General features: G+C 70.1%; 1 protein-coding gene across 4 annotated transcripts in view; it reads right to left on the bottom strand.

Moving 5' to 3' along the window:
• Window positions 1–2,582: 2,582 nt before the first annotated feature.
• The window catches only part of UNC13A (unc-13 homolog A), a 37,867-nt gene continuing 25,292 nt past the window's right edge, over window positions 2,583–15,157 (bottom strand). Inside the window, exons 32-45 of one of the 4 annotated variants that reach the window (XM_070058980.1) lie at window positions 14,974–15,051; window positions 14,621–14,709; window positions 14,061–14,213; window positions 13,488–13,611; window positions 12,417–12,422; window positions 10,983–11,021; window positions 10,472–10,501; window positions 9,480–9,536; window positions 9,143–9,223; window positions 8,742–8,889; window positions 8,041–8,097; window positions 6,625–6,717; window positions 5,826–5,985; window positions 2,583–5,528 (exon numbers count right to left, since the gene is read on the bottom strand). In XM_070058980.1, the coding sequence (XP_069915081.1) occupies window positions 5,228–5,528; window positions 5,826–5,985; window positions 6,625–6,717; window positions 8,041–8,097; window positions 8,742–8,889; window positions 9,143–9,223; window positions 9,480–9,536; window positions 10,472–10,501; window positions 10,983–11,021; window positions 12,417–12,422; window positions 13,488–13,611; window positions 14,061–14,213; window positions 14,621–14,709; window positions 14,974–15,051 (1,416 nt within the window). In that variant the 3' untranslated portion in view covers window positions 2,583–5,227. The remainder of the gene's footprint in view (window positions 5,529–5,825; window positions 5,986–6,624; window positions 6,718–8,040; window positions 8,098–8,741; window positions 8,890–9,142; window positions 9,224–9,479; window positions 9,537–10,471; window positions 10,502–10,982; window positions 11,022–12,416; window positions 12,423–13,487; window positions 13,612–14,060; window positions 14,214–14,620; window positions 14,710–14,973; window positions 15,052–15,157) is intronic. The other 3 variants (XM_070058981.1, XM_070058982.1, XM_070058983.1) reach the window with 3 other exon arrangements.

Consider the following 15,157-nt stretch of genomic DNA (forward strand, 5'->3'; position numbering starts at 1 on the left):
TTCACCCCGGAAATGGCCACAGCAGCCGGGGCCATGGGAGACCCGCATACGGGCATCTGGGGAGTGGAGCAGCAGGTGGAAGACCTCTCTCTCTCTCTCTCTCTCTCTCTCTCTCTCTCTCTGTAACTCAGTCTCTCAAATAAGTAAAATAAGTTTTGATTTTTTTTTTAATAAACCTCTTCCCTTCGCAGCTGCTCCCAGGCCGGCTGCTGGCCTCAGAAGACAGCTCCAGTCTCTCCAGCCCGCCCACGCCCGCAGGTGCGCCTGGCTGGGGAAGCCACCCAGGTGCACCTGCTGGGAGGGCTGGTGGGCGGAACCAGGGGAGGGGCGGGGTCTTGGGCTCCAAGGCCTCCTGGTGACCGCAGGCGACGTCCGGGTCCCAGGGCCGACTCTGTCTGCTGGGTTGATGGCTGGAGGCCCAGGTGGACCGGGGTTCAGATTGGGGGGGTGGAAATGGGGTGGGGCCAGAGAGGCTGGCGTTGTGCCCGCGACACCAGCACCCCACATCAGAGCGCGGGTTCAAGTCCCGGGCGCTCAGCATTTGGTCCACTCCCCGCCAAGGCGCCCGGGGGGGGGGGGGGAAGCAGCAGAGGACGTGGCCTGGTGGCCGCGGCGGTGTAGTTCCAGAACATTCTGTCCCCCCTGCCATCTCCCTGCCCCCCCCCGCTCCAGCCCTCGAAGCCCCTCTCCCCGCCGCTTCCTGTCTCGGGTGATTTGCCTGTTCTGCACGTGTCGTCCAGGGAGTCGCTTTTGTGTTGGAAGATTTATTTATTTGAAAGGCAGTGACAGAGAGAGAGAGAGAGAGAGAGAGAGAGAGGTCTTCCATCCGCTGGGTCACTCCCCAAATGGCCGCAACAGTCAGGGCTGGAGCCAGGAGCTCCATCTGGGTCTCCCACGCAGGTGCAGGGGCCCAAGGACCCGGGCCATCCTCCACCAAGCCACAGCAGAGAGCTGGATCAAAAGTGGAACAACTGGGACTCGAACCAGTGTCTGTGCGGATTCTGGCCCCGCAGGCTGCGCCTTTACCCGCTGCGCCACAGCGCCGGCCCGGAACTGCTGTATTCGTTTTCCCAAAACTTCGGGGGCCGAGGCTGTGCCCGGGTGTCGCAGCACGGGGAGCCTGTCCCGGCTGTCCCCACTGCTCGTCTGGCTCCCCTGCGGGGCGGGACCGCACAGAGCCCTCAGCTGCCCTGCGGGAGGGCCTTACAACGCTGGGGCGGGCCCTCTGGTCAGGGGCGTGGCCTCTGGCTGGTGGCATGCTCTCTGAGTAGGGGCGTGTCCTCTGGCTGGGGGGTGTGTTCTCTGAGTAGGGGCGTGGCCTCTGGCTGGGGGCGTGTTCTCTGAGTAGGGGCGTGGCCTCTGGCTGGGGGTGTGTTCTCTGAGTAGGGGCGTGTCCTCTGGCTGGTGGCATGCTCTCTGAGTAGGGGCGTGTCCTCTGGCTGGGGGGGTGTTCTCTGAGTAGGGGCGTGGCCTCTGGCTGGTGGCATGCTGAGTAGGGGCGTGTCCTCTGGCTGGGGGGTGTGTTCCCTGAGTAGGGGCGTGTCCTCTGGCTGGTGGCATGCTGAGTAGGGGCGTGGCCTCTGGCTGGGGGCGTGTTCTCTGAGTAGGGGCGTGTCCTCTGGCTGAGGGGTGTGTTCTCTGAGTAGGGGCGTGTCCTCTGGCTGGTGGCATGCTCTCTGAGTAGGGGCGTGTCCTCTGGCTGGGGGGGTGTGTTCTCTGAGTAGGGGCGTGTCCTCTGGCTGGGGGGTGTGTTCTCTGAGTAGGGGCGTGGCCTCTGGCTGGTGGCATGCTGAGTAGGGGCGTGTCCTCTGGCTGGGGGCGTGTTCTCTGTGTAGGGGCGTGTCCTCTGAGTAGGGTCGAGTCTTGAATGGGCACATGCCCCGGCTGGGGGCGTGTCCTTGGAGCTCTCGCCTGCGTGGCGGCCCGGCCTCCCCTCCTCTCTCTCCCCCCCAATCCCCCGCCCGCTGGCGCTGTCCAGTCTCGGCCTCTGACCACCCAGGCGCTGAGATGGGCCTCCTGGCTCTGCCACCCGATGTCAGGGTCCAGGGTCCCCATCCCGCGGCCCCTGCGGAGCCAAAATAAACCCCAGCGCAGGGAAGGCGCCCCGGGGCCACCGCGGAGCCCCCGGCCGGTGCGGCCCCTGTCCCCCTAACGAGTGATTCATTTATTTGAAGTTAAAGAGCGAGCAAACTGCCCTGCGCTGGCTCACTCCCCGAAGGCGGCCTTGGCACCCGGGGAGGCAGCGGCGATGTCTTGGGTGCTCGCCCCACCACCACCACCCGCGCAGGCCGGACGCAGCTCCCCGGCCTCGGCTTCGGGCTGGCCCCGCCCTGGCTGCTGTGCACACTTGGGAGAGTGGCCAGCAGGGTGCGGGTTGCATCTGCGGTGTTCCTCTGGGATTTGTCTCCCAGAGTCGCGAGTTCCAATCCCACCCCGCCCCTCCCCGGCCAAGGCGTCTGCACGCAGCCCGGGCTCCGTGGGATTTTTCTTGTTTTTTTTGTTTTTTGTTTTTTGTTTTTTTTTTTTTTTTTGATTTTTTCCTTTTTGCCCAGACGGGAAGGAGTTCGTGAGAGGTCCCGAAGCCCTTTCTTCTTTTTTTTTAATGTCTGCTTTTAATAAAATATTTTTACAGAGACCAAAAAGAGAGAAGTGCAAAACGTGTCCACACCATGCACCCGTGAGCGGTTCCCGTGCGCCGGGGTCCCGCGGCCACGGCGCAGGCGCAGGCCCGTGCGGAATCCAAGCAAACAAAAGCCCCCGAAATCAGAAAACCAACAACGTTTGATTTTACGTCTGCAACCGCATGCTGGGAGCGGGCGCGCGGAGGGCGAGGCCTCCCGGGGCGGGGCCGGCGCTGGGTGGGCGGGGCCCTGGGCCCGCGTGGAGTGGGCGGGGATGGGGCGGGGCCCTGGGGCCCGTGTGGGGTGGGCAGGGCCGGGGGGGAGTCCTGGGGTTGGTATAGATGGGGTGGGGCCCTGGGCCCCCTGGCTGGGGTGGAGTTCTGGGCCCCCTGGCCAGGGTGGGCGTGGCCGAGGACCTGGGGTGGGCGGGGATGGGGCGGGGTCCTGGGGTCCCTGGCTGGGATGGGCTGGGTCCTGGTCCCCCACCGTGGGGTGGGCGGGGTCCTGGGCCCCCTTGTTGGGGAGGGCGGGACGGGGCGGGGTCCTGGTCCCCCTGGCTGTGCAGCTGGGACTTGAGGTTGGGTGGGGTGGGGGCTCTGCGCCTGGGGCCTCTGTCGCCAGCGTCACCCTGGCTGGGCAGGGGATGTGGGGGGATGGGTTCGAGGGGTCTCCCTGGCCACCTGTCACCTTGACTTCCGTCTTTGAAATTAAAATGAAAAGGCGCAGCCAAGAAGGAACAGGAGCCCCGCGAACACAACTTTGGTCCTTAGGGATTCTCAGGAGGGGTGGGGGAGGCGGGGAGACGAGGCCGGGGTCGGGGGGCCCAGCCCGCCCCTCCCCGCAGAGCTGGGGGGGACAGCGCGGGCACAGGCAGCAGGGGAGGGGGCAACAGGGGGCGCTGAGATCCCAGCCGAGAGAGAGAGAGAGAGAGAGAGAGAGAGAGAGAGAGAGGATTTCTAGTTGGGTGTTGAGTTTTTTGCATGTCTGATGGGGGCGGGGCACGGGGTGGGGGCGGGGCCTGCGGGGGCACCTCCTCCTGGCGTTCCGGGTCCTCCGGCCTCTGTCCCTGAGTCTCTCTGCGTCCCCCCCCTCCGGGGCGGGGCACCCTGACCCTCCGTGTCGAACCCTGGGCCGTGGAGACCTGGGCCGGCTCGTGCCGGAAGTGGGCGGCACCCTGGGCCCCCGGGTGAGCCGGAGCCGGCGGGGGTCCAGCGGGGTCCCCCGCCCCCGCCCTTGGCTGGGCTCACGTCCACCTGCTGGGGCCTGCGGGGAAAGCCCTGGCCCTGGGTCAGTCTTGGGGTACCCGACACGCGCGCACGCACGCACACACCTGCTCATGGAGGACTGGCTGAAGACCCCTAAGGAATATTCTGGAAAACAGGACTCCAAACTTGCGCTCCCACTCCTGTCCCTCAGACGGAGAATCCAGGCTCTGCCTTGGCCCTACATTCTAACCCGTGTCCACACTGCTATCACTCAACCCGCCCGAACCGAGGGGACGCCCACACGGCAGGAAGCCGCACCAAGGCCTGGATCAGTGTGCGACTGAAACAACTGTGCCTGGCCGCCCAGCCTCGCCGCACGCGGATGCGCAGGTGCACCCGCGCACAGGCGCACACACAGCCCTAGCATTCCTGGTCTCTTCCCGTCCTTCCCCGCCCGGGGTCCCTGGGCAGGAGGCAGGGTCCACCCGGCGACCCCCGATCCCCGAGTCCTCGCTCTCTCTCTCTGAGGGAGGTCCAGCGACGCCAGGCGCCCCCGGCCCACAGGAAGGCGTGAGGCAGGGGTCTAGCCTGGCAGCCGGAGTTGGGAGGGCAGGCCCGGGACCCCCGCCCCGGGGAGGGAGATAGCAGCAATGGGGCGCGCGGCCGGGCCTCCGACCCCAGCCCACGCCGCCGCTTGGCCGTCCGTGCAACGGGCGAGTAACGCTCCCGCGCTGTGAGGACTGGGTGTGCCGGGCAGGGGGGGAGGCAAGCCCTGCCCCGTGGGGGGCGAGGGCGCAGGGGAGCCCCGGAGCCGCCCCCGCGGCCCCCGGTGTTTGGCGCCCAAGGGCGCGTGTGCTTTGGAAGTCCCGCTCTGCCCCTGGCCCGCGTGTAGTTTTTGCAAACATCAGAGGAGCCTGGGTGGGCCTGTACCGCTCCCTCCAACCCCCTCCCCGCATCCGGGTCCCCACGGCCCGCGGACCACCTGGGGGAGGGGTCGCTCCCGGGAGCCAGCCCCCAGCCCAGGAGCTGCGTTCTCGACTTGGCAATGGGTCCCGGGCCCCGGGGACTTGGGGACCCGCTATGGCTTTTCCGGGGGACAGGAGGCAGGGCCAGGAATCTCGCCTTCTCCGTAGGGGCGGGGCCTCCTCCCATCCCGGCACCTAAGGTTCCCGCCCCCAGACGCTGGGGCGTGGCCTCTGATAGGGGGCGTGGCCTCCCAGGAGGGCGGGGCGTTGCCCGCTCACAGTGGCCCAGGCGCAGGCACCCGTTCCAGGGGGCATGCTCGCACACTCTCTGCGCATGCGCGCACCTCGGGCGGGCGCCCCGCCCCCGCTCTCCGCGCAGGCGCCCTGCCGCCCGCCCCTCTCCGCGCAGGCGCCCTGCCGCCCAACCCGCCCCGCCCTAAGGCGCAGGCGCGGCGCCGCCCTCCTCGGCCGAGCGCGTGTCCGACTTGAGCTTGACGAACTCCTTGGCCACCTCGTCGCTGCTGCGCTGCGAGAGGATGCGCAGCACCGTGAGGCCCGTGTCGTCCATGTGGATGCGGCGGCCCAGCGGCAGCCAGCAGGCGGCGCTCCCGCGCTGGGCCAGCTCGCGCAGCTGCAGCACGGCCAGGCCCACCGTGCGGTCCTCGCGCGCGAAGCAGTAGTCCTTGACGCACACCTGCAGCTCGTAGCACTCGGGGCCCGCGTCGGCGCTCAGCGTGCTGCAGGGCGGCGGGGGCGTGAGGCCGAGAGCCAGAGCCCGCCCGAGCCGCGCCCGCACCCGCACCGCCCACACCGCAAGGCCCCGCCCACACCGCCTGGCCACGCCCACATACAAGGCCCCATCACGCCGGAGAGCCCCGCCCACACCGCCCGGCCCTGCCATGCTGCAAGGCCCCGCCCATGTTGGAGAGCCTCGCAGGCGCTGTCTGGCCACGCCCACACAGCATAGGCCCCGCCCACTGATAGCCCCGCCCATGCTAGACGGCCCCGCCCCCGCCCGCCCCCTCCCCACTCACAACTGGAAGCTCTCGTTGTACTTGGGGGCCCAGCTGTTGTTCTTGGACTTGGTCGCGAACTTGCGCTTCTTGTCGCTGAGCTGCGGCCCGATGATGTTGACCTCGATGAACGGCCGGAAGATGCCGGACGTGTGCCACTTGAGGTCATTGGCAGCCACCACTGGGCGGGGGGCGGGGGGCAGGCCGTGAGGGAGCGCGCGGGGCTGCGCAGGACCCCCGAGGCGCTGAGGTTAAAAACTACATTTCCCAGCATTCCCCGGCAGCAGAGCACATGAGTGCACGTGACTGGGCTCTGGCCAATGAGGTGAGAGGGGAAGTCACGTGGCCGCTCCAGGCTCGGGGCAGCCAGGGCCGGGGTGAAGCTGCGCGGGCGGAGTGGTTTGAGTCTTTAGGACCCCACGGAGGACAAAAACCCACGAGGGGCCAAAGCACTGCCCCCGAGCGCGCAGCCAGGATGCTTGGCTCCAGGCTGGCCGCTCTCGGGACGGCTTCTGTAGGGAAAGCACTTCTCCGTCGGCCAACACCTGGGGGCACAGCTGCGAGCTGGATGCAGCGGGCCTGGTTCCTGGATCCAGCCCTGCCTGAAGGTGGAGCCGCCGCCCATCGGCTCCCGGGGACTCACAGCGGAGGCGCCATCCACGCCCAGCCCCAGGCCCCCAGCCCTGCTCCAGCCCTGCCCCACCCAGCCCTCCATCACACCCAGTCTAGCTCTGCCCCAGCCCCCCAGCCCCAGCCCTGCCCAGCACCACCAGTGCAGCCCCACCACAGACCCCCAGCCCCGCCCAGCCCCGCCCCTCACCTTTCACCGTGACCTTCTGCTCCCCAGTCCCAGGGTGGGTGAAGAGCTCCACGTGCACGGAGACCTCGCCCACGGGATCCTCCACGCCGGAGCCTGGGGGCGGGGCAGGGCGGGGCATGAGCTCCGCCCCGCCCCGCCCACCGCGCGCTGGCGGCACCAGGTCCGCGGCCCTGCCGGCGGGGGCCGGGGCGGGGGCCGGGTTTCCCGGGGGGCCCTGAGGCTCTGGGTTCGAGTGCACCTGCCTCAGCGCTGTGCCTGTGTCCCTTCCTGACTTTCGTCCCACGCACCTGTCACCCTCTCCTCCCCGGGGGTCCCCAGGCGGACCCCGACCTCCCTCCCCAAGCGCGGGAGACCCTGCAGGTCTCAGTTTCCCACCGCCCCTTCGCTGGGACCTCGCAGCTCTGCGCCACCGTCCCATCCGGGCATTGCCCTCCCAGGGCTGCAGGGATTGGTCGGGGCTGACCATGTGACCTGAGCTGGGCCAATAGGAGCTGGCCCTGGGACTTGGGCTGTGGTCGGTAGACTCACCCCTGTCTCTGCCCACCGAGGGGAGAGCCCGCCCCCAGGGACTCCTGGATCCAGCTATCCCTGATGCTGATCCCATCAGTAACCTGTCAGCTTCCAGAGGCCACAGCACCCCCTGGTCTGCTGTAGCCTCGCCCCGTGCTGCTGCCGGAGCTGCGGCCCAGCGGCCCCCACCCGTGACTCAGCGTGGACCTGGGACCGCCAGCACCCCGCCAGGCCCCCCCTAGACCCCCAGGCAGCCCCCCACTCCTGGAGCACCCCATGCATGGCGGGGGGGAGGGGAAGTCGGAGGTGAGGGTGGAGGACCCGGGGTGCTCAGCGGGCCACCTCCCGCTGGGCCTGGGGGCGGCACAGGATCCCCGCGCCCCCTCCCCATCAGCCCGCCCCTGGCCGCCTGCCTGGCCATCTCAGGCTCCCCCCTCCAGTCACATGCTCAGCCTCCTGCCCCCTCCCTCAGGCCAATGCCTCACAGCAAAGCTCAATTCAGGCCAGACTGGGGCGCGGGGGGGGCCGTGGTGCGGGAGGTGTGGGGTCGGACCAAGGCCAAAGCTAGTGAGGGGGGGAGGGGGCCGTGCTGGGCGCCCCCACCCCGCGGTTTGCTGGCTCCACGGGGAAGAGACTGCTGGTCCCGAGCCCACTCCCGCCCATCCCCCCGAAGTCCAGGGCCCCCACCCCACCCAGGGGAGGCCCAGGCTCCCCCAGAAATTCCCCAGGACCCGCGGTCGTCCCATTTTGCAGATGCACAGCAGGTGCACTCGCGCCCCGCCCGCACCCGCAGAGCTGGGGTCGGCGCCCCCCGCCCTCGGGACCCCCGTGGAACCAGCAAGCCGCCCGCCCCCCCTCGCGCCCCTCGGCCCGGGGCCGGCCAGGCGCGGGCGCAGAGGCACGTACCCTTGTCAGGATAAGTGTCTTCGCTAAGGGTAAACCTAGTCCCCTTTCCACCATGAACTACTCGTGGGCAGGGGCGGGCGGGGCGGGGCGGGGGTGTGCGTGGCGGGGGAGGAGAGACAGAGAGAGAAAAGTGAGCTGCAGACGGACGGACGGACGGACGGACGGGCGGGGCCGCTGAGGGCGGCGGGGGCGGGGCGGGGCGGGCCCTCGGCGGCCCCCGCCCCCGGCCCCCGCTGCTCTGTGTGCGCTCAGACAGGGACGCGAGACGGAAGCAAAAGACAGAGAGAAAAACCTGGGACTGGGAGCTGCCTCCCCCGCCGCACCGCCCCGCCCCGCCCCGCACCCCCCGCACCCCCAGGCCGGGGTCGCACCGGGCGCTGGGCTGTCCATCACCCCTGAACCCCGCCCCCAGCGGGTTCAACCACGCCCCGGACCCATGGCGTCAAAGGTCCCGCCCCTGGAACTGCCAATCATGTCCCGGCCCCGTGACACCAGCGGTCCGGCCCATCCCTAGCTGTCAATCACTGGCCCTCCCGCCCCCTCCCGCCAAGCTGTCAGCCACTCGCCGGGTCCCTGCCCCTAGGAGCAGGCACTCCTTGGCGTCCTGACGTCAGCGATTTTCCCACCTCCTGGCCCTTGGCTGTTGGGCGCCCTGCCCCCGTGACGTCACGGAGGGGCCGGGCGGCGGCCGCGCGCCTCACCCTGGGCCGACTGTGTCTGCACGAAGGTCTTGATGAGCAGGTCGGTGGCCTGCGTGTACAGGGACAGCGCGTAGCGCAGCGACTGCAGGTCCGGGCTCTTCTCCAGGAAAGCCTTCTTGAGGCCCACGCCGCCCGCGTGGAAGTATTGCTGCGGGGACACGGCCGGCGAGCTCCTATGCATGCCTCAAAACCCACTCGCCGTGGGCTCCCCAGGCCCCTATCCCAGGCCCAGCCCCGGAGAGCCAAGCCTGTCCGTGTCCAACTGACCACCCCCCCCCCCAGCCTGGACGAGCCTTGCTTTGGCACAGACGGAGGGCTTATCAGCCGCAGTTGTATGGGCCTGTGGTGGGCCGGGGCCACGTCCACGCTGCCCACGCACTGCCCAGGACGGCCTCTCTCACCTTGATCGTGTCCAGGGCCAGCTCCACAACCGCGCACTGCTTGGGCGTCAGGCTCTTGGCTTCTTCCCGCACCATGTGGTCCTGGGGGGTGGGGGAGAGGCCCCGCCTTCAGGACCTCCCCCGGGGGCTCTCGTGCCTGGGGTCGGCGCCCAGCAGGTGCGCCGTGCGTGTCTGGAATACACGGGCTGCGCCTTGACCCAGCTGTGTCTGAAGCTCACCACACGCATCTCTCCAACACAGACGCGGTGCTGAAGCCAGCGAGTGGCAGCGCCCGGGGTCTGTCTCCCGCGGGACCCCGCCCCCACGAGGCGCCCCTGCGGCCCCAGCCCGGCCTCACCTTCAGCTTCGAGAGTTGCCCCAGTTCTTTGGCGGCGTTGAATATCATCTGCGTGCCCTGCAGGTGACAACGGGCACAGCAGGGGTGAGGGCGGGGAGGGGCCTCCCCAGAGACCTCAGAGACCCGAGGGCAGGGCCTGGGCTGCGGGGGCAGCAGGTGGGAGGAGCCCCTGGGCAGGGCTGGGGGCTCGGGGGTTGGTTCCGTAGAGGAGGGAGTGGGGGGCCCTGTTCCTCTGTACTCCTTTGTCCCCCCAGAAACAGACGCCGGCAAGATGGCGGCACGGCTCAGGCTCCGAGAAGCCGGCAGGCCTGGGTTCGAATCTCAACTCTGCCGTGTGTCCCTGGGCAAGTCACTCAGCCTCTCTGAGCCCGGTTCCCTCTCTTTCCGGCGGGAAACCCGTCCACCCTGGGCTCAGCAGTGACCCAGCTGGGCCTGCCCAGCGTCCGAGGCTTCGGCACTGGGGCGCAGGATCCCGCCCCACACACACACCGAGGGGGCGACCCAGGCACAGCCCCCGTCTGTCCTGGGGCCTCCACTCCGCCTGGCAGACGGAGGTATGAGGACCGGTGACGCCCTGAGTGAGTCTGGGGCCCGGGGGCGGGGCCATGTGGGAGGGGCCACGCGAGAGGTGGGGCTGCGTTGAGGAAGATTTGGTGGGGCGGGGCTAAGTGAGCCGCTGCAGGCCTCGCGGCCCCGTCCCTCCACTCCCAGGCCCTCCTAGCGCTACCCCGTGACCCCCGAGGTCACTCGCGGTCGCCCTGTGGGCCACCTGGCCGTGCCTCAGTCTCCCCCGCTGCACGGGGGACGCGGGGGGCGCCCTCTCTGCCGCCCTGCTCCACCCCCAGCCCTCCGCCCCTCCCCAGCCCCGGGAGCAAGCCAGAGGGACAAAGCAAGAAACAGAGATCCACAGACAAGGTCACGGCCACGGCGCGCGCGGACCACAGAGGCGGGGCGGGGAGGGAGCCAGACAGACAGCGAGCGCGCGGCCTTACGTCTGAGTGGCTCGGCGGCTTCCCCCTGCCCTGTGGAGAGAACCAGGCGGGGGTCACGGGGGGGCCGCTGCCCCTGGACGCACGCACGCGCCCCTCCTCCGTGCGGGGCCCTCCGCCGGCCCCGCCCCCGCCCGCCCCACGGGCCGCACCCAGTGGGAGACGCAGGAGCAGGAAGTGCCCGGCTCCTCCGACACAGACACGCGTGGGCGGGTCAGAAACACAGAACTCACACGCTAAGCTACACGTGCGCCCCGGCACTGCCAATACCCACCCCGCGCCTGCACGAGGAAAAACGGACACGCGTGTGTAGGACACGCATGTGGTGCCGGGCACGCTGACTGCGCGCCTTCTCCCTGCACAATCGCCTCTCCTCGGACCTCCGCGACCCCCGCTGAGCTTCCTGCACACGCGCACACACGCACGCAGACACGTGCACGCACACAGGTGCACACGCGCACACACACGCACGTCCGGAGAGCCGAGCCGGGCCGCGGCCAGGCCAGGCCATTACCTTCTCTAATCCCTTGCCATGCTTTCTCAAGAGCGTGCCCTGCAGAGACAACGTCACAGGGTGATCGACGCGGCCGGCCGGGGCGCTGGGGGCGTGGTCGTGGGGACGCCAGGGGCTGGGGGCGGGGCTGCACGGAAGGGGGGCCTCGGAGGCGACTCGGACAGGAGTGAGTCAGAGATGGATGGGGAGGGGGAGGGGGGGAGATAGAGAGGGAGAGAGAGAGGGAGATAGAGAGGGAGAGATGGAGAGGGAGAGAGAGAGAGAAAGAAAGGGAGAGAGAGAGAAAGGGAGAGAGAGGGAGAGGGAGAGAGAGAGGGAGAGGGAGAGAGAGGGAGAGAGAGGGAGAGAGAGGGAGAGAGAGAGAGAGAGAGAGGGAGAGAGAGACGGAGAGGGGGAGGGGGAGAGGGGAAGGGGGAAGGGGAGAGAGGGAGAGGGAGGGGAGAGGTGGGAGGGGTGTTGCTCGTGCAGAAACAGAACTCGTTGGTATTTATTGTACACCGGGCTCTTGGCTCTGTGCCAACAGGCAGCACCCAGACCCCGAATCCATCGGACCTGAGTTCGAATCCGGCACCCGGGGTCCCGCGCAAGGGGACCCTGAAATTCCGCCCACTGCCGCTCAGCGTGGGAACAACGCGTCCAGCGCCGGAGGCCGGGCTGGGGCAGGCGGTGTGCGAAGGCCTCGCTGGCCGCGGCGGGCGGGGGCACCGCGAGAGACCCCAGCTGCTGCCCCCGGATCCGGCAGGGCGGGGTCCGCCGGCAGGAGGCCCCGAGCGGTCTAGGGCTGCGCCTGCCCTGCGCTCGCGGGCAGCGGGCACTGCCTCGGGCTCCTCCCGCCCGGAGCCCCAAGCCCGTGCGGAGCTCGGACCTTGATCAGACGCCACCGAGGCGCAGTGACTGCCCAGGGCCACGGAGACAGAGCGACCGAGTCTGCCCACGTGAAGCCATTGGCCCAGCTCCCCGCCCCAAGCCTGGCCCCGGGGCGTGGCTGGACTCCGTGGGGTCTGCAGGCGGCGGTGGGGGGGGGCACCGGGGACCTCGGGGGCGTGCCTAGTCGGGGCCCAGCCGGCAGGGGCCAGGCTTGGGCCGGAGGTGGATGCTCTAAGAGCCCGAATCCCGAAGGGGGGGGTCGCAGGGGCCCCCAGGGTTCTGAGCCTCTTCGCAGCGCGGAGCGGGACCGCGTATCCCAGTCCCCGCGCGGGCTGAAGGGGGACCGCAGAATGGGGGCGGGGGCGGTCTGTGGGCGTGGCCTCCCTCCCGAGCCCCGCCCAGGCCGCGAGCCTCGCCCCACACAGACACAGGCACATCTAGGGGGGAGAGAGGGCGGGAGCCACTGGGGAGGGGGAGGGGTGCTGCCACACGGTGGGCTGGAGTCCAGACACAGAGCGGACGGACGGACGGACAGACAGACGCACGCACAGACGGGCCGCTACTTACGATCATCTGTCAGCCGCGGTGGGGGCGGAGCGGCGGGGGAGGGGGAACAAGGCACCATGAGTCTCCCAGGAGGCAGGGGCGGGGGCGGCCAGAGGGCGAGGGAGCCCCGCCCACCAGGGAAGTCCCCCACCCTGCGCTCAGCCCACCACCGTCCTACCCAGCCGCTCAGGCCGCCCAGACAGGGACGCCAAAGGCGACATGGGTTCTCGATGACCCTTGACCTCTGGCCTGGACGCCCTCCATGACCCCTGGCTGATCCCTGGGAGCTCGGACTTCCCCAGCGTTTTCCCTCCTTGGACGACCCCCAATGCCCTGGGTCAAGTCCACTGACCCCTATGACCTCTGTGACCCGAGGGCAGCCTTGACCCAAGCTGACCCCTGTTTTCTGTGTGACCTCAGCATCGACCCCTCAACCCGCGGCAACCTCGGGGGTCCTTTGACTCCAGACTCTCACTTGACCTCTTTGACCTTTGGACAATCTCAACTAGCCCCCGTGTGACCTTCAATAACCTTCGACCCATGTGTGACCCCTCTGACCTTGGGTGACTTCTGTGACCTTTGGGTGGCCCCGGAGCCTCTCTGAGCCCTGGTCCCTTCCCTAGGCTCTGGGCATCAAGGACTCTGGGCTCCCCCAGGGAGGTCCCCCAAACCCCTTTGCCCTGGGGGCTCCCCCAAGTCTCCTGCGCCCTGGGGCTCCCCTGCCCCAGCCCTGCCCTGGGGCTCCCCTGCCCCGGCCCTGCCCCTGGGCTCTCCCAGCCTCCATCCCCTGCGCCCCGGACCTCCCCCAGGCCTTGGCCACTCTGCCCTGGGCTCCCTCAGCCCCTGCCCCAGGCTCCCTGAGGCCCGTCTCCTGCGCCCCAGGCTCCCCCAGTCTCTGGCCCCCCCAGTCCCTACAGCCCTGCTCCCCCGGCCCCCTGCCCGCCCTGGCCCCCTCCCCCGCGCCAGCCCGCCCAGCCCCCTCCCGGCCCCCGCCCCCGCCCCTCCCGGCCCCCTCCCCCGCGCCAGCCTGCCCAGCCCCCTGTCTGCCCCGCCCCTCCCGGCCCCGCCCCCGCCCCCGCCCGCCCGGCCCACCGTCTGGTCGGCGAGCGGCGGCAGGACGATGGTCTTCTCCATGGTGTTCATGACCAGCTTCCACAGCTCCTTCAACACGCGCTTCAGCACCGTCTTCTCGCAGATCTTCGCGAAGAGGGTCAGGCTGGGGGCGGGGCAGGGGCAGGCTGGAGAGAGGGGCCGGGCGGCCCCGCCCTGGGTCCCCGCCCTGCCCCGCCCCTCCCTGAGTTCCCACGGCCCTGCCCTGGCTGCACCCCAGCCCCACCCTGGATGCCCCCAATCTGCCCTGGGTCCCCCTGGCACCGCTCCAGCCCCGCCCTGGGTCCCCGCAGCCCCACCCCGCCCCTCCCAAGATGCCCCCGCCTCGCCCTGGGTCCCCGCAGCCCCGCCCCGGCCCCTGCAGCCCCGCCCCACCCAGGGTCCCCGCATCCCCACCCCAGCCCCGCCCTGGATCCCTGCGGCCCCGCCCAGGGTCCCCGCATCCCCGCCCCAGCCCCGCCCTGGCTCCAGCAGCTCCTCCCCACCACGCCCTCACCCCAGCCCCGCCCTGGCTCCTGCAGCTTCGCCCTGCCCTGCCCCGCCCCTCGCGCTCACTTGCTGTCCAGCAGGTCCATGATGGGCTGCAGCACGTTGTCGGCGTCCTGGGCCACGCTGCTGCAGGCGCTGGCCGGCACGTTGCCCGTGCCCTTGACCTGGCCCAGGATGTCCCCCATCTGCTTCACGCACTGCTCGATGTGCGGCTGGAAGCTGGGCGGGGAGGCTCAGGTGAGATAGAGGCGGGGCGGAGGGGGCGGGGCCAGGCGGGGCTCAGGTCAGACGAAGGGCCCAGGGCCGAGGGGGAGCGCAGGTCAGACCCAGGGGCCGGGTCTGGGTGGGGTGGAGAGGGGCGGGGCAGGGCCGTAGGGACCCAGGGTGGGTCTGGGGGCGGGGTGGGGCAAGGTGTGGCTGGGCCGGGTGGGGCAGGGCTGAGAGGGGCGGGGTTGGGCTAGGCAGGGCAGGGCTGAGAGGGGTGGGGCCGGGACGGGGTGGGGGTGTGGAGTGGGGCCGGGGTGGGACTGAGCAGGGCGGGGCCAGGGCGGAGCTGGGCGTGGCTGGGCCATGCGGGGCGGGGCTGAGCGGGGCAGGGCGGGGCCTCCTCGGGCTCCGCCCCCCACCTGGTGGCGAACACGTGGCTGAGCTCATCCAGGACGTTGTTGAGCTTGACCTGCAGCTCTTTCAGGATGTCGCTGGCCTCGGCGTCCAGCTGGAGGGAGAGGACCCGCGGGGTGGGGGCTGGAGGGGAAACTGAGGCGCAGCCGGTGCTGCTGCAGCCTGGCTTTGAAAGCTGGCCTCATCCCGGGGCCTGAGAGTGAGCCCTGGGTGGGCAGCTGGGGCCGTGACCTCCCTCCAGCGACGCCCTCCCCAACCCTGCCCCCATCCCTGCCCTCCTCCAGCCCCGGCCCGCCCCACCCTCCTCCCGCCCTGCCCCTGGCCCGCCCTCCCTCCAGCCCCGCCCCCGCCCCCTCACCTCCTTCCCTCCCATGGCCTCGAACATCTTCTCCAGCTGCACGCGCAGCTGCTGGGTGTTGTTCATGAGGATGCAGGGCTGGGGGGCAGGGCGGGGTCAGGCCCGGGGCGTCCGCGAAGGGCTCCGCCCCCTCCCACCACAGGGCCCCCCGGGAGGGTTTCAGGATCTGGTCTGGGTGACCAGC

This window comes from Oryctolagus cuniculus, chromosome 16 (assembly GCF_964237555.1).
Source record: "Oryctolagus cuniculus chromosome 16, mOryCun1.1, whole genome shotgun sequence".
In the NCBI taxonomy this organism is placed as follows: domain Eukaryota; kingdom Metazoa; phylum Chordata; class Mammalia; order Lagomorpha; family Leporidae; genus Oryctolagus; species Oryctolagus cuniculus.